The 18,734-nt window shown below is 42.8% G+C and overlaps 1 protein-coding gene across 1 annotated transcript in view; it reads right to left on the bottom strand.

Moving 5' to 3' along the window:
• Positions 1-18,734, bottom strand: part of NFATC2 (nuclear factor of activated T cells 2) — a 93,160-nt gene that overhangs the window by 35,053 nt on the left and 39,373 nt on the right. Inside the window, exons 6-8 of the mRNA XM_037403013.1 lie at positions 17,001-17,141; positions 2,180-2,235; positions 1,124-1,250 (exon numbers count right to left, since the gene is read on the bottom strand). Of these exons, the coding sequence (XP_037258910.1) occupies positions 1,124-1,250; positions 2,180-2,235; positions 17,001-17,141 (324 nt within the window). The remainder of the gene's footprint in view (positions 1-1,123; positions 1,251-2,179; positions 2,236-17,000; positions 17,142-18,734) is intronic.

The following is an 18,734-nucleotide window of genomic DNA, read 5'->3' as shown; positions in this document are numbered from 1 at the left end:
TTTGCTGCACATAACTTCCTCACCACTGAGAGCTGACAACATTTCTGATACCATCATTTAAAAGACCACGATTTAGTAAGAGTTGTGGAAATCTTGGTCTGGATAAATGGTGGTCTTCTACAGACAAATTCTCATATTTCTAATGATTTTTTTTTTTTTTGTCAAATCTTCCCCAAAACTCAGTACAGAAATATCATACAAAAAAACCCATATAATGGTCATGCAACAGGGTTGTTTTCTGGAAGAGTAAGGATTCCTTTACTGAAGTGGTCTATTTTAGGGATCATATTGAGATAACATTGTATTTAATACTATTCCACGGCAGAACAATTTAGCAAGTATACAACTGTTCACGTTGGTGATACCCTACACAGTTCATAAATTCAAGTAGAGGACCAGAAATTTTCAGGCTGGAGGAGACCAAAATAAGAATCAGAGTTAACGTTTGCCTGTCCTTAGAAACTAGTCAAATTAAGACACCATTTGAAGTTTGCATAAAATATGGTACTGTTGGTTTATGCTTTCTGGTTTCTGCAAACACAATACACTGATTTTCTCACAATATTTTTCTCCCAGACAAAGCTGAGAAATTCTGGGAATCTCATTAGTAATCCTATTGCATTTATTGTGGCATGGCTCACCAGTTCCCAAGAGGGAGGACATCAGAAAAGCATTCATATTTTTCTCAACCAGTCTCATTCTGAAGAATATATATTGCATGTCTTCCTCCATACCAAGCCCTTGTTACTTTCCCAGACCTGATGTTATCTTACTGTCGTACATGTCAGCTGGGGAAGGCAATGCTCATGGTTTTCACAGGGTCACATCATGTCACAGACTGAGTCTGTTCCCACTAAGGCTGGCTGTTGGCAAACTTCCCTCAAGTGAATGGGGCAGCATCAGCCTGTTACCAAGACAACTGTCCCCTTAAATTTATGGAAATTCCCCATCATAAATCACATGCATCCTTTAAACCAAACAGTTGTTCAGTGCTCAGCTGCACTCAGCTGAATTAAATTAGTAAAATTTAGATCCTCATATAACAGCAAGAAAACAACTTAGCAGAAAGTAAAATCTTGCTCATGAGAACTAGGCAACAACTTGCTCCGTCCTTGAGAATTACCTGGGTGATAGGTAAAATGCTGGGGTTGGCTTCTTTTTCTTTTCCCATTGATGACGTAGAAATTCACCTTCACAGCTGTGCGAATGTGCTTGTTACGGTACTCCGGTATTTCTACAAAAAGCATGCTCTGAAACAACAAAAGGTGACAATTTAGAATTAGTAACTGAGGCTGACCAGAGATTTTTGCTTGCATCTCCCATGTTACGCATCCAGGCATAAAGGAAGAGAAATCTTCCTGTTTATCCTATAAAAAAGAGTATGAAAAGAAGAAAGGGAAAAAAGGGCAGACGGTGAAAGACTAGAAGATTTTTGGTACTAGGAAGCTGGTTTCTGTGTACTCTAGCCTCTCTTGCATTTGATGTTGTCTTGAACTTGGAGAGAAAAGTCTCGGCTACAAATAAAACACACAAAACTGTGATAAATACAGCAGCCCTGTCAATCACACTGTGCTTGGCAAATGAGTATGTATTGCAGAATTCTCTCTTTTTGTTGGAATAAACTTGATTATTCTATAGGCCTTTTACTTATACACAACTGGATCCTGCTTCCATGGAAATTAACAGCAATTCCCCCGTTCTCTTCCGCAAGGGCAGGCATGGCCCATGGCAATGTAAGTGCTAGCTCCTAAATGCACTGAACAACTACAGTAAGGTCCCATTAAGCAATGTGAACAAAGAGGCTCATTCCCTTGAAAGATCAATGCTCATTTAAAACACTTTAGTACAAATCCTGCCCTGCAAAGCACAGAGCACCCAAGACTTCCATACAGGCGAAAGGAAGTCAGGACAGCCAGCATCCTGCAGAGGACTGGGCTGATACAATAGTCTTCTGCAAGAACAGAAAATCTAGCAGTTATTCAATTTGCTGTGGGTTACTGCTAAATGAATAGTTTCTTTTTGCAACACATTTACTGCTGAAGCATTTGACATTTGTTCATCACAGCAGTAAGATAGCTGCTCTTTCTACTTTTGAGACGCTCTTTGAAAACTACCCCTTGAATACAACTTGCTGTCTGAGAAGCTCAAGGAGAGGACATCCAATGTTTTGCATACTTACAGGCTGGCTTTTATCTTTGTCCACTGTTGCCTCCATTTCCCAGATCTGCTGCCCATCTAGAAGAATATCACAACATTAACCTCACCGTATTTTTTTTTAAATCATAAAGCTTGACTCAAAAAAAGGAGACAAATTAAGAGCATCAAGTTAGCAAAGCTCTCAAAACGGACTTAATTTTAAGCACCTTCCCAGTCCTAACCAAAACAACAGAATTTAATTCGAACACATCACTGAACACTTCTCTCGCCAGGAAAAAGCTTACATACATATTAAAATTAAACGTTAATGTAGAAATTAGCCAAACTGAGGAATGAAATATTTAGCACAGGTGCAACATCTGCTTTTTTAACAGACTTGATTTCAGTCAGCTTGACTGACGGAGAGCATCAGAAGGTCAGAGAACTTGTCAACGGTCACATTTGGTCAGCAGCTCAGCAAACTTTCCGCTATTTTAAGCTAAGACCACATGGCTCCCCACCAGTGTGGTTAAGTGGTGGAATGGGCGAGGAGGTGGTGAAAGGACTAGCTAAAAATCAGATCTCGTATGGGGTGCACGGAGATGGAAGCAAGCAAACTGAGCCACTTTGGGGCGGATACTTAGAGGTGCTGCACAGCGAAACTGGCAGATGCTCTGAATTCTCACAGGCGCGTAGGTTTTTCTAGAAGTAGTTCAACAGGGACAGATTCTTAACATAATTGGGAAACCAGGTATATAGAATGCACAATTTCTGTTACGCATGCCCTCTCACTATTTATACTTGTTTCTTAATACGTGCAATATGAAACCTCAGCACGTGATATTTAGCAATACATCTCCTCCAATCTAGGAACAAGCCCAACCTCTCAGACAGCAGATCCACACCTCAGCACCAGCACCACTGTGGGCTGTGACAGAGTGCCACCAGCAGTCACAAAGTCACTGTAAAGCACTAAATAGTCACCGTACTCGGTGTAAAAGCACCTCATTGCACGTGCAACAGCCTCTGCCTCTGAACCACTGGAAGCGTTTCTGCTCTTAATTACATCCATGCAGCTCGCCTCCGTTCTGAGTTACACAAAATTGTATTTATAGAGGAAAATAAAATTTGATCCCCTTGTATGGAATACCACCAAAGTAACCCCGGTGTTATAAGAGTCCATTGGTAGTGACAGGACATTTGTACACCGGCTGGGTGCTTCATCTGGCTACAAATGTTTCTTTAATCTACTGTCACCCACACTTCCCAGAAACATCTTTTAGCAATGCCTTCCTTATTACTGGTTTGTTGGTTTTGGTTTTGTTTTTTTTTTTGTTAGATTTTAATCTCTATCCCTTTGATTCTTCTATTCTGCTGAGCCTTTTAGCCAAGCAATTTGCAGAAGAAAAATACTGATGGGGGGAAAAAAATTGCCTCATACCTTTCCGAAAGCTTGATTTTGATTTTAAAATGAATAGGGGACACGTATCCAAACAAATCGACGTGACTGAAAATCCTGCAGCCGCTAGGCTGGTGTTTGCTTTGGGGGGGAGGCAGCGCCGGGGCGCTCCGGCGGGGGTTCCCCAGGCTGCACGCCTGGGTCTGGCCCAACAGGGGTGGAAGGCTCCTAAAACCAGCCCTTCTCACAGGACTGTTTCTTTTTCCCAATTCTTGGAAATTCTGCAAGAGCTGCTTTTGTCCTCTTGTTATTTAAGTACTTCTGCTTCTGGCGAAAAGGGAAATGAAAGAGTAGTTTTAAATGCATTTTGCATTTTTTCTGTTGTTTTCCTCTTTGTTCTCTGCTGGGCGCAGAGGATGAGCTGACAGATGTGCTGGGCTCTCCGGGCAGCCCCTGGCTGAGGGACCCCAGCCCCCGGAGGCCCTGCCTGCCCCAGCACCGCGGCCCTTCAGCCCAGGGGTCCCCCCTGCCTGCCCCAGCACCTGAGGCACCTCTGCCACTTCAGGCCCTAAACACTGACAAGGGAGAAGAGGGGGTTTCCCTGAGGCCACTGAGGATGGGCCGGCTCCCCAGGGTGTTTGGGCAGGGTGTGCAGCTTGTGGTGGGGCAGGAGCAGGGCACAGCGCTGGCTGGGCCTCCTCATCCCCCATCCTTCCCGCTGGGAAAGCGGAGGCAACTGAGGAGCAGCTGGAAGTTCGGCCATCGGTTACCTGTGAGGAAAAGTCTCACAGCGGTGAGAGGGGAGAGAGCGCCCAGGCCTCCAGCACCTCACACAGCTACTGCCGCAGCGTTCTGGTGCAAGGAGAAAATGCCACATAACTCTGACTTTTTCCCTCTTTGTTTTTTTTGTTTTTGTTTTTTTTTTTTTGTTTGTTTGTTTGTTTTGGGGTGGTTTTTTTGTTTGTTTGTTTTTTGGTTTTGTTTTTGTTGTTGTTGGATTGGGGTTTTTTCGGGGGGGTTTTGGGGGTGTTTTTTTTAAGTGTTTCAAGTTCCCCACAGTGAGTCAGTTGTCTTTTCTACAGGAACACGTGGATTAGTGACGGGCTGCTGGAGCAGAGGTGGCCTAAGCAAGCTCTGTAACTAGAGCCGGCAAGGCTCTCGCCCCCTTCGCTGCTCGGCCCTCACAGCCCAACGGGCCACAGTGCAAAGGAATGGAAAATACTTCATTATTTAACAATAAGCATTCACTTCGGCCGCTGCTCTGGGCTGTTGCAGGTTAGATCTATAGCACTGTTAACACAGCTAACTCTCCACCCTTGTTGAGATAGTAAATGTCGCAGGGAAGCGGGAAGCCAGCAAATACTGGGGGTTTAATCCAGGAAATACTAAATGTGTTGTGTGACAACAAGGCAGCAAATACTTCATGAGGGGATTCCTCTTCCAGGTGATCTTTGTGAAAAGAAACCATCATAGCATGCATTAAGGAACCTCTCCACACCCCTCAAAAAACCCTCAAAAGGTAAATTTTTACAGTTCTCTGAGGAAAAGAGGAGGGAAAAAGGAAACAACAAAATATGTCATAAAATAAGAGCTCCAACAGAGACACACATTGGGAACTGTCTAAGCAATGCAATATGAAGATGTCCTGACAACAAGGACAGCCAAGCAGGAATAGTTGACATTGGTTTTCCTCCAGGCAGAATGTTTTCATCTTTCTTTCTGTACTGCTAAATTCAAACAGTCTGTGCAGATACAACAGCACTAACTTCACAAAGAAGGTAGAAATTAAAAGGGTTTGTTGGTCCAAAATGCATAAAATAAAGGAGAAACGGGCCTCCGAGTCATTTGCTGCATTCAAGAGGCCTGTGAAGCACATGCAACCACAATCACAGCGGATTTGATTTAGTAACCAAGCCACTGAAACTGCACTAAAAGCTAATGAAGCCAACCATAAAAATCAAATGATGTTTAGGCTGAATCCAAAGTCTGTGGGGATTAAGAGTAAGGACGAGAAGAAGCCCAACCAAACAAGAAATAAATTCATCTGGGGTTATCATGCTAATGATAATAGATGCTCCTGTTTGGATATATTCATGCTCATAGCAGCTAAACAGGTTTCTAACAGATCTGTCAGCAGCAGCAATCCCTGTTCTTTAAGCACCGATGCCCTGTTGAATATAACCACTCTGCGGCTCACTCCCTGACCTTTCTGCTTAAATATCATGATGTGACTCCATCTGTCTCACTGCTTCACTTTAGCTTGAGACAATCAATATTTGCTTTTCCTTTAACCCCTCTGGATACGCACATTACGGTGAGCTTTTGGCAGAAGGATGACAGAGGCTATGAATAAAATGAAAAATACAACTGCATTCAGAAACCTCTCTCTACTTTAAGCTATCCTTTTTGCTGGTAATGAAAAGAAATCTTTTGATTGTGCACACTCAGAGAGTTAATGGAGAGCAGGAGGAATAAACTGAGAAGTCTAAGGCCCATCTGTAGGACAATTCAAGGAAATTTTGAACAGAGAAAACTTGACCAAACTGTCAACACATCATCTTTAGAATGTGCATAAATGAGAAATTTTTTTAGGAGGAAATTAAAGTGGATGTTTGAAGAAAGTCATCAGCAAAAATGGGATTTTTGTTGTAAGGATGTGCTAAAAATCATAAAGCTGATATGACGGCAGAGCACAGCCCCCAGTACAAAACACGTGTCACGACCTGGGTATGCTGAAGTATTCTCCAGTGCCAGTGTTGCAACCCAGACGGTGCCTAAACATTACAGATGCATTCTGCTTTGAGCAGGAAGCTGTGTTCAACAGCCTCCCGAGGTCCCTTCTGTCCTTAATTACCCTGTAAGTCTGCCATGCCACAAACGGGACAAATGACTGGTCCCCTCCCTGATGACAAACTGAGAAGATTAAGCCCCATCTTGACTAATAACTTAAAGTCTACAAGTACAGATAGCTGATTATCGCATATAATTAAACCTGCTTTGACAGTGGAGAGGTAAGAAACTACAAAAGAGCAACAGTATCGGTTTTGCTAAGTACTGTAAGAGTGTGAGCACACAGACACAGAGAACGTGCACTCTGTAAGTGGCATTCAGCACTGGGCTGTCCTGACAGCTGTGCACGCCACCCAGAGCACAGCAAGGATGTCCCAGTACATGTGTAGATCACACAGGAACCTGGTGCCAGATCCGCGTGTGTGGTGTGTCTCGAACTCTACCTCCACTATGGGGAATTCAATCTATGCCTCCGAAAAGAGCAGTAGTTCCACTAAAGATGATAAAATATTTTTGGATTTAGACCCTGAGGTCTTACCGGCCATGGCTGCCTCATGCAATATTTTTACTGTTGTGGTTCCCTGCTCATTTAATGGTTTGTCTTAGTTGGCAAGTTTTTAACACCACAGGTCAGTGAAATGTTCAGAAAACAGATTTTTGTGCTGCTTCAGGGCTATGAGACTTAGCATTAAACCCTGATGAGAGATCTGATTGTGTCAGCACTCTTTGGAGGAATGAATGAGTTGTTGGAAGAAAGTAATTCTACCCTCTCTAACTCAAACTGTGATCATACCAAAAGTCTTGCTTCAAACTTTGGGGAAAATCAAAACGTCAGCCTGCATTAGGAACATTTTGGGTGATTCTCTGCAGCCCCTTATAGGGCTTTTTTTAATTAGCCAATTAAAGGTTTTCTGAACCAGTTACAGCCTTTACACATTATTCACGATCCCTTACTCATGACTTTGGGGTCAGTAACTAGCAGAGAAACAAACTTACTACTTTATTTGAACAAGCATGACTGATGGACTGAGAGGTTCAGGAAATTTTCTTTGCAGTCCTCTCCAGCTGAAGACTAAGTATACTATTGTGCCGATTCTGTATGTGATTCTGTGCCTGCATGTGATTTTATGCTTGAAAATGTACATTGCTTTTTCAGTCAAGCATTACACAAATTACTTAACGAACAACCTGTTACCTTTTTCCCAGGCAGCAAACCATGCTAGTTCCTCAAAGAAACCGAGCCTGCTAGCTAGTGGGACAGCTGCTCCAACTCACATTTCTGCAGAGTTCGCTTTAGGCTTGCAACGAATTCTCCTTATTCACTGTGTTTCTTGGAAGGTTTTCCAAAAAAGCACAACAATTACCTCTGTCAGCTTTTATCAGTAGATGACAGGCATCTCTGGAAAATGGCCAAAGTTGTTTAGAATCATCCCAAGAACAAAGTAAACAACAAATGCTTTCCAGCAGAACAGACACCACTGCTGGGATGCAGAAACCTTACGGGTAGGGAAATGCTCACACAAAGTCTCTGCTGCTCTTTTCAGGGATGAATTCTGATTTCAGCTGGGAAGTTATTCTGCTTCATGTCAGTGCAACGTTGCCCAGCATCTGGTCTCAAGCAGTAGTCGCCTTCTAAGCTTTTACTTCAGAATAGTTTTCAAACTTTAAAGCAAACACAGCGTGAATGAATTTAAAACTCTGAAAAGTAGAGCTATTGGATTTTTCACTAAGCTTGATCTCCATGGATTTCTTTTTCTTTCTGAAGCAAGGCTTGCCACTGCAGTTAACGAAGCTCTGTTTATGATGAGTTGAGACCAGTGCCTTCATTTCACTGAGGACATAAGTTTGAGTCACCAAGGCCAAAGATACAAGTCAAGGTCTGGGAGGTAAAAGGCCAATGGATTAGTCATCCGCCATCCTGCCCAGCCCCAAATCTGACATTTTGCACAGTGAGAACAAGTCTAGAAAAGATTTCTCCCCATCTATTGTTGAGAAATTCAATTCACACTAAAATAATAAACATACAGTAGTTGAGTAGTGAAGCAGCAGGGGCAGTCTGTCATTCCAGAGCTCTGCCAAATGATTCCTTATGCCAGTTCATCAAAATAGATTTGTTGGTTTTTTAAGATTATATGTGTGTTTGTGTGTCTGTGTGTGTGTGTGTGTGTGTAAATTATTAAACAAAAACTTCTCTCAAAATAAAACCACTGGGAACCTCCATGTAATAAAATGAGTCACACCAGGATGCGATGACTAAGTGGGAGAATAGGGAATTCCACTCCCCATGCCAGCTTTCTACATGATCAATTTTCTGTCAACAGGTGATGGGAGCTTGTCTCTTTGCCTTTTGTTTATTCCAATAATTATTATTATTTTTAATATTCTTTTTAAACAATTAAGATTCAAAGCTGAATAATCAGGACCAGGCATACTTCCACTAGGCGCCCCCATAGTAAACAGCGAGCCAGGGAATGCAGGCCAGTAGTGGCTGCCTGTGTTAATAAGGATTTACCAGCTGTAAAATTCCAAAATCTTGTGTCATACGGGGAAACCTTCCAAAACACTGGATTCCACCCTGTCTCGCTGAGTCTCTAACAGCTATGGCAACTCCGTTTCTGCAGCCACACTCTTCTGCATTTTTGTGTGTGTGATCCTTAGATTTTTTCCTGTTTTGCAGTGTTTTTCTGGGATCCCCAGTTTAACATCTGACAATTGCCCCTTGGGATTACAAGAACACCTGGGCTAGGCAGCACATTCCAGCCAGGGGGCAAAACCTGTGTGCAGAAAGATTTGCTCAGCTTTCAGCAGCTATCATAGCAAGGAAAAGCAGAAGGTGTCCCATTTACCCTGAGCTTTCTAATTTGCACAACAGAAAATGCAAACTCTAATCCTCCTGATTAATACTTGTTACTCTTCAGAGTTCACAAATTGTAGGATTTGCTGAGACGTCTTCCTCTTTTGCTTAGAAAGAACAAACAAAACAGAACTCAAAGAGAACAAAACCTCCCTGATCCTCCCCAGTTCTGACATCTTTTTGCAGAGAGAACTACCAAGCAGGCCCTGTGCTCCACTTTGCTGCCACCTTACTTTGGTGCACTGCAAGGCATGAGCAGGGGAGATTAACCTGGAAGGTGATCACCTTTAGCTAATGCAAAAATCAGGTGGGCCTCCAACAGATTAATTTATTCCCCTGGTTCATCCCATCGCTCTGCAGTTTTAGTGGAGAAGATATGCATCCAGCTTCAAATGCAGAACTTCAGCCACAGACCGCATGGAGCAGAGAAAATGCTTTTTCTAAAGTATCAAGAAAATAGCAAGATAGCAAATTTATTTTATATACTCTCTGTAGAACCTCACATGCTGCAAATAAATTGAATCACTTAAGACTACAGTAGCATTCTCAGTTTTGCTAACCCTGTAACTATTCCCAGATATTTGTGCTTTTTCCTTAGCCTTTCCCTTTAAAAAAAACGAAATTATAGTTTGGGTTCTTTTCCCCAGATACTGGGCTTTTGTCTCAGGTTAAGATGTCTTAAAAACCTATGTTGTAATGCATGTTCAGCAGTGGATTGCATCTGTGACTAAGTTATGATCCTAGTTCTAAGACACATCCCGTTCTTCTCCATTCTCCCTAACTTAAACCCTCTATTTCAGTTCACTGATTTAGAAATTCAGTGAGAGAACTGGGGCTTGGAGCTTGCATTAAATATTTGAAGTTGTTTACTGAGGTCAAATAGCAAACATCCCTTTCGAATGGATCCAGGAAAAAACTGACAGCTTTGCAAAAAAAAAAATTTGGTATCTTTTTTATCTTAAATTTGCCTGAGAAAATTGCATCATTAATTTTCCATCACTAAGTTCAAAGAGATAATTGTTGAAAATATTTCGCTGTTTTCTGCATTCCCCAGGAGTTTTTTGATCATTCATGAAACTGTCAGACCACAAACAAGCATTTAGTTCCCTGTTTGGGGCACAGTTAGAAATTTCAGACTTGACACAATACAGAAGGGGAATATTGCTGTAGACAGTCTTACAATTTCCCGTCACATCTCTCGCAGAGGACCATGATACTCAGTCCTGGCTCCTCACTATCATCAAAACCAATACACAAGCCACCTTCTAGTCACATTGTACCTGCCATAATGCTGTTCCATTATAGTTTTCTATAGTGAATTGTCCTGGCCAGAAGATTGTTTCAAGTCATTTGGCCAATTTTGAGCAGATATATATCAACTTACACAATTACAACACATATGGGCTGTAAAAGGCATCTACTGTATAGAAGAGGCACTTGCAATAGTGGCTTTACTTATCATAAAATGTCAGCCAGAACATGCCTTGGGATTCATGGGTCTGGGGCAACACTTACTGTGGACTCAGCCCCACCAGGAGCTTCAGCTCAAAGTAAAACATCACTCCTTTTAACTTCTTGCTTGTCTAGGCTGCCCCACTCTTCCCATTGTCACCTGGCAGCGTATATTCATTGCTCCAGAACTGATTGCTGAGGACTCCCACACCCCAGTAACAAAGAATTTACCCCATTTCACTGAACTCTTTGGCTACTTTTCATAAGCGGGTCCCATGCCCAAACACCCAGAAGTATTGAGTTCTTGATGCAGCTGCAGGCCAGAGGGAGTGATGTAAGAAACTATAAATTCTTAATTTTCCATATTTTTTAAATCTATTGTGCCTTTTAACTCTAAATGTATAATTAACAAATCATCATTATTGCCAGCTATAGGTTGTGAATATAAAACCTTTCTAGGGAGCTGTGATTTCTTTTTAACTTTGGCAGGGGGAGGTACAGGAAGACTGATAACATCACTGGGTCCAACTTACTGTGCTTTATAAAACACAATTTTTTCTAGAAAGTGGAAATTCCAAAACCAGAAAACACTGCTGTGCTTATTTGCTAGTTTGTGATGCAGTGGGATACTGAAAAGTGCAAGTTTGAAAGCAGAATTGACTCTAGAGCCTGCTTGTTTGCTTCCAAAAGTGAAAGTAATATGTTTCAAAGAAATTATTTGCCCAGAGTTAAATAAGAAATGTAGAGAAGGGCTAGAAATCAGGGAGACTCTGTAAAGCAGTACAGCTATCATCAGACTAGTTATTAACATTATTGTTATTCCAGTGATAGGCTTGCCATTGCATAAGATGTAAACAAAGATATTGGGATAAAACAGGTACACGTGGCCATGGGTGCTTCTGAGCACACAAGCCACTGCAGTTAGCACAGCTGGATGCACAATGAAAGCCCATCTCCCACAGTGATCCCTGACAGACAGCAGCACATACATATACATCCGAGAAGCAGAGAGCCACCAACCTCAAAGAGGATGGGCACAGGCTGGACACTTGGTGCACATCCCAAGCAGAGTGATACTGCTCCTGCCGTGCATGAAGGCATGAATGCTACTGCGGTACCTGAAGCAACAAACTCTGTGAATCATATTTCAGATGTTTTAGTAAAGCTGCCAGGTATGCCAAAGGGGGTGCAGGATGGAGCCAGAGGAGGTACAAGATGGAACAAGAGGGAGGAAAGAAGAAAGACTTGTGGGTCTTGGTATCCTGTCAGTGGCACAAGCTCTGTGGTTCATTTCTAGGGTACAGAGGCAAGTGCCTCCATTCAGACATGGCATTTTGGGCACCATGCAGACGAAAGCCTCAACTCGCCACTGACACACTGAACACAATGGTCCCGATCTGATCCTGCCCTGTGGTGAGCTCTCCTGAAACCAATAGTCATCCAAGTATGTTCGAGCCCACCTGCTCTAGTTACTGGCGTCCTAAGAAACCACTGTCACAAAAAGATCACCAAGATGACAGACATGCAGAAACTCAAGGGAAAAAGAAACTAGAACTCCACTACTTGAATCTAGAGCTGGAAAGATTTATTTTTGTCAAATGGACTTTGAGTATCCTTGCTTCAGGGGCCTTGACAGCTGCATCGGTTCAAAGGGCACAGAGAGCACCACCTCTTCTCTTTACACTGCATGGCCAAATTGAAAGATTTATGGTGGATCTACTCCAAAAATGTACGCTTTCTGTTTGGGTTGTTCCTCCACCACCCACATTGTCCTAGCGATGATTCATGGTGTCCATGTGGCCACCATAAGAGTTTGGCAGGAGAAAGCACGGTCCGTTTGCACTTTTCTCCTAAAGAAACATGAAACTCCTCTATCACTCACAGCAGAGCAGCAGTAACCAGTACACAAATGGGAGTAAACACAATGCAACCAACAACATCTGACTTGCAAATTATTACATGACAATTAAAACAAATAAAAGGGGGAATTCCAAACCTTTTCTTTTTTTAACTGCATCGTAAGATCTGGGCCCCAAGCAAACACTGACACCCTTGACCTTTAGCATATTCCAAATCCATGATAGCCATAAGACTGCCTTTTAAGCTCTCTCTGCCAGATCAAAATTAAAAGAATACACGCACTTCAAACATTTCAACTGTGCAATCTGATCTAGTTGCTTCCCCTGACCTATTTTGATTTAGCTGGGCTCAGTTATGTGCCTTTAAGTTCAGATCTTAAAACTCCTTCAGCCAAACTCTGCTTTTGTGTGCCGGACTGACTGTACCGACTTCTGAATTCCCCTGGCTTACAGCAGCTACAGATTACAATCTTTCATCCGGAAGAGATAACCTTAAAAAGTACTCAAAACTGTAATGCTCACACGTTGGTAAACCTTATCATTAAGAAAATGAATGCTATGTATGCATCAGCATTTCAAATTACTTTATCCCCTCGCTCACACCCAGAGCACGGAGCTCCAGCCCCCTGAGTTCGCTTCCTGCTGCCATTTCCTGTCGCAAGCCTAAAATGAGAGACTTTGACAGACCTCTCATCGGCCAGCTCACTGCCACAGTCTGTAGTTCATGTAACACAAGGCAGTTATTTTCATAATGACATCCTAGCATAATGTGGGAAATATCCTTTATTTTCCGGGTATTTCAAGGGGAAAATATACATATCTGTAGTGCTGTGCAACAGGGAAATAAAAACCGTTCATTATTGTTCTTAGAAGTGTGTTGCATTTTGGTCACCAATATGAACAGTTCTACATTCCTCTGCTTTGCTAGTAGTGAGTGAAGAATCGCCTACAAGATCCAGAGGAAACTGAAATAGGTTTTGGGTGTCTGCCTGAGGGATAAAACCTAATTTACAATTGTGAGCCCCAACAGCAGTTTCTTCAGTTTGGTAAGGCACGCTGACTGCCACCTTCTCAGCACTTGCTTCATTGCAGACACTGATCCAGACCCCAGAGTCAAGGTGCACCCAGGCTTTGGAGTCTATGAAACAATTGACAGGAGAATATCTCACTGTACAAAGATACCTGCACAAAGATTTGGGGGGAAAAAAACAGTCTTGCTACTCTCATCTTAAACACTGGACAAAACAAGCCAAGTCAAGGAGCTCTATGGAGTACAGCATGCCAAAAGCTATTAGATGGTTATCTACACTACTGCTCTCACCCTTGTCATCACTAGATGGCAACTAGAGGCAAAACTGGTGACAAAAGTGGGAAATCCAAGTACCACTTGCTATCCCAGACAAGGCTTGTGAGCTGTCAAAATGAAACTCAAAGAAAACCATGTTTCTCCTGTGAGCTGAGTGCATCTTCCTGCCTTCACAAAAGTGCGATTCTTTCACAGGCTTGCCAGGGCAGCATCATGCTGTGGAAGAGGGCGCAACAGCAACGGGGTCATGCCAGCGATGTGCTATCCACCCACTGGGATGTTTATTGTGGCTTACCTTGCTTCAGAGCAGCTTATCAGTGCTTTTTGCAAGGTGCTGTGCAGATCAGATCTGCAGCGAGTGAGCTCCCCGAGGCAAGTGCAGGATCCACCTCCTCCTTCCACCCAGTGACATTTCTAATTAATAAATCGGGCTGCAGAACCGGGCCTTTTTGTTCTGTGTTCATGCAGCCTAATACAATGACAACTAAACACAGCCATGGTAGTAATAATTAAAACTGTCTACAGTGTATAATGAGGGAAAATGAAAGTCACAGGTGCATAAGATCCCAATTTTCAGACAAGGTGAGACACTCGTTAACATCTGACAACCCAAGCACAAAAGCTTAATTCTCAATCTGCTGCCAGATTCATCGGCCAGAGTCTGATCAGCCTCTGCGTGATCTGCATATCTAGCTCAGCTTCTTAACCTTCCTCACCTTAGGATATACCTATCAAAGAAAGCAATCTTCACTTAAAAGCACTTCAGGGCATATCTGTAAGAGGCATCACTGTATCATAAAACACCGCATAGGTACAGAGAGAACTAGCTCGCCTTCAGCACGGAGCAGAGACCTCCAGATAACCCACTGCAAACTACACAGGCTTCCAATTCAGACCTCCCATCTGATTCTGGGCCTCCCATCCTCTAAAATCCCCTTCTGCCAAACATTTATTCAAAGTCCAGCAGACTGAGACTGCCTGCAGAGGCTGAGGGGCGGCGGAGGAGGCAGGATATGGAACACCAGCATGCAAATCCCTGCTCCAGACTGGGCACTGCCGCTGGGATAAGTAATGCCTCTCCGCTACCAGGAGGTAAAAAAAAGAAGAAAAAAACCCATGCAGTTTTCCCAGCAGTGAAGAAAAGCTTTAGATTTAGTGTGGAAAATGTTGTTGTTCTTTTTACTTTCTAACATCTATTCCAGCCAGAGCCTTCTCTGCTCTTATATGGAAACAGGGGCAGGGCATTTTGGATGTTTCCTCGAAATGGCATTAAGAGCTACCTCCTTTTAGTGTATCATCTCCTTTAGTTACTGCAAAACATTCTTGGGACAGGTACCATTGTGGGCTGCCAAGCATGTTCCCATGCACCTTCACGATTCGCTGACATCGACGGAACAGTGGCAGCACAGTGGGAAGGAATTAATACATGGGCTTAAAAGGAAATACAGGGTGCCAAGAAAATTGCTCGGACTGCACAGGCTCATCTGAACATTCGCAGTTCAGAGGCCCAGAGCCTTTCATTCTTGCTGTAAAATAGCATGGCTTGCTGGTGGTGTGGGAAGAAATTGGGATGCACAGCATGCTCTCTCCCCCCTCCATCACCAGCTGATGCCCACATACATTAATTTTTGGCTCTATTCTTACTCTTTGCCAAAGACATTGCCCCATAAACCATGCACACACTGTTCACTTGGGCAATGTAATTTCTTAAATCCCTTGCAAGTCACTGGATATATGGCTTAAGCTGCCTCTACCCTAGTTTATCAACAGAAAACTTAGGAGCAATGTGTTTTCTTAACAGCACAAAGGGAACACAAAGTTTACATAAAACAGGCTGACGCATTTTCGTACTGCAGAGCGAGTCCTTTGTCTTATTGAAATCAACAGGAGTAAAGGATGGCAGAGTCTGGCCCTTCATATTTGCAAAGTGCTTTTTTTGATCCCCAGACAACATTATGATCCTTCCAGAGCACAGTATTTCGAATGCAAAAATCAAGCCTAATGAAGGGTAAGTTAAACAAGTCCAGACAATTTACAAAGAAACAAATGTCCCTTTGCAAAAGCTTTAGAAAATCCAATAAAATACACATACTGTTTAGTGAAGTGAGATGAAATGCCTGCATGCATATGATAGTAGGAAAGAAACAATTCAGCTCTGAAGAAACAGGTAACTACAGCAGAATGCATTTTTTTTTCATTTCCTCCTGTAAACAAGAAAACCTGGATTTCTGCTGCCCACCCTAACGGTTAGATCACAAGCATATTTTCTGCAGTCAGGTATTCTTTGAGTTAGAAATCAAGTGATGTTTATTATAGCATGCCATTATGAAAACACAACACAGAAAGCTCAGGAAAGTCAGTAAAGGTGATGCTAGGCATCTAAATAACTCTCAGTAACCTTCTTTCTTCCTGTTATTTATTTATATTCATCCAATAATAGTCAGGACTTGGGACCGTCTTGTACTAGCTCTGTGCAAGTAGAGCAAGTGAGCAGACAAGACGAAGAGAGAGAGAATCTACTATCTGCCACCCATTCCCCCTTCATCGTTGCTCAAGAGCTAGCAAAATCACCTGAAAACTTTGTCAGAAAAAACTTTTAAAAGAAGCAGTTCTAATGGAAAAAAGGTAGCACTGGGCTGTAACGGGGCTTTTCTCTTTGAATTGAATCTGATTTGGTTTGCTACACTCTCAGCCTATATAAAAAGACCTGAAAAAATACGGAAGATCAAGTGATGTATTCCTGTATTTCAGTATGTGTATAAAAATAATTTTACTTTGATATAAAAAATACACACCGTATACATTTTCCCCCACAGACTTCTAAAGCGGAGACAACACAGTCTTTGCCCGTAGTTCAATAAAATCTTCATTTCCATTATGATTTCTACAATAGCGTTCACTGAACATGAGATCAAACAAGCACAGAGGAACATGTAATGGTGATCCTGTTTCTTTGACAACACATCCTGTTCCTGATTCCCAGTGTCTGTATTTTTGTGAATCAATAACACAAATATTTGTACCCGAGTCTAATTTTACTCACATGGTTAATCAAGTGATTTGGTTTTACTTACATGAACTTGAATGGGATTACTCAGTCGAGTAGAGTTACTCACGAGCACAAATCTTAGGATGAGACGAGACACAACAGCACTACAGATCTGTCTTATCCTATCAGGGAAAGTTAGAAAAAAAATGCCTTACCTGATGTTTTTTCTGTGAACACCACCTTGGACTCTGCTGTGAAATTCTGCCCTGTCAGGATCATCTGTTGTCCTCCATAAACGAGGCAGCTATCAATGTCTTGTCTTTCAACCATTGGAAGTTCATGAGCAGACCTTTGGGCTGTGGACAAATTGCAGACATGAATGAAACCAACTCCATTTTACCAGGACTTTCCAAATCTTCCCAGAACTGTCCACAGATCGATCTTGTCATCGTTACCATCCGTTGACTGCCAAAGCAGCTTCTCCAGGGTGCTAAATTTAGGTTTGAGAGGGAAAAATAAACTTACTCAAGGCATTTTATTTGGAAACATTCAGGAGCTGGCTGCAGCGTTTCAGCTGTGCTGGCCTTACTCCTTGTCCTTGAGAAAGGACAGCTTGGATGAATGAGCTGGAACTTGCCCATGCCTTTTTCCAAATAAATGGCCAAATTTTCAAGTGCAGGCACACTACCACCCTGGAGCCCAAAAATTCCACCTGCAGAGAGGATTCCACTGAATAACACTGAATTCCTTCAGGGGAAAAAAAATAATAAAAAAAAAAAGACAAAACCAACATCAGCTACAAAAGCCCACTGCCTCCTACAGAACAGGGACTAGGCTGGGCCTGGAACAGAACGTTTGGCAACAAAAGCACCATCTCCATGTGCAGGCACTGAGCCTTGTGCACACAAGAGGGGCAATCACAAAGCCACATTTGCGAGCAGGAATGGACTACTGCAGCCTGGGCTCTTTGCAAACATGTTTTGCAGAGGCCTGAACGTCTGAGGAGCAGGGCCCCGTGTTGCAGGCTGAGTTTGATTATAAAAGGCAAGGAAAGAAAAGGTAGGGCAGAATCCAGAGAGACATGTATGTGATCAAGGATTTCTAAGGTCTTTACTGTTCTTGGCCACAAACTTGGAGCATGACTTTGGCAAGTTATTCTCTCTTTCCCCAGCCAGAAAACCAGATAGCACCATCTCTCAACCTACTTTCTTCTCATCCCATTAAAACAGCCATTTGCATGGTCAGAAAAGCTTCGGAGAATCCCAGTCACCATCCCTACAAGCCCATTCCAACTGTTTGCTAACAAGCGTCAGGAGCCGAAGAAAGTGAAGATGTGAGAACTGTTCTCTGTAACGCAGACAGCTGGAAGATATCATGAGCTTCCCTGTGACCAGACCAGGTGGGCAGCAGTTTGGGTCTGGTGAACTGCGAGTTCATGACCTGCACTCAAACTCCTCCAGACTCATCCACCCCAACTGGAAAGGCCTCTAGAGGATGCCGCTCATCTACTTAACAGCTGCCTTGGCTGGATTTTAACTTTCTTTGACAAACAGCCTGCTCCCAAGAGACCCTGAGCACTTGTGTCTTCCCTTCACCAAACACCATTGGCTGCCGAGCCAAAAATAAGGAATTATTATCCTATATGTTCAGTCCCGGCCCTCCACTCACACACAGGCAAGGCTGTGCTTTCTGTGACCTGGTCCCAGCACCGTTTTACTGCTGTGCAACCTTTAGAAAGCCAAAAACCCACCAGCTCTTGGCCACGGTGAGAGCTGTACGAATCCCCTCAGCACATGAAGAATATTTGGTGGGAAAATACAAGCATTAAACCTTTCAGACAGGTGTCTGTAGAAATGGGGAGCAACTTTTCTAACAAGGACAAGCTCAGCTGAACCCTTTCTGCCAGTCATGACAGAGTTTTTTCTCTTGTTAAAAATACAGATAATTCA

Source organism: Falco rusticolus, chromosome 10 (assembly GCF_015220075.1).
Source record: "Falco rusticolus isolate bFalRus1 chromosome 10, bFalRus1.pri, whole genome shotgun sequence".
NCBI classification, from domain to species: Eukaryota; Metazoa; Chordata; class Aves; order Falconiformes; family Falconidae; genus Falco; species Falco rusticolus.
The sequence above is the reverse complement of the archived record's forward strand: the minus strand, read 5'-3'. Positions and strand labels throughout refer to the sequence as shown.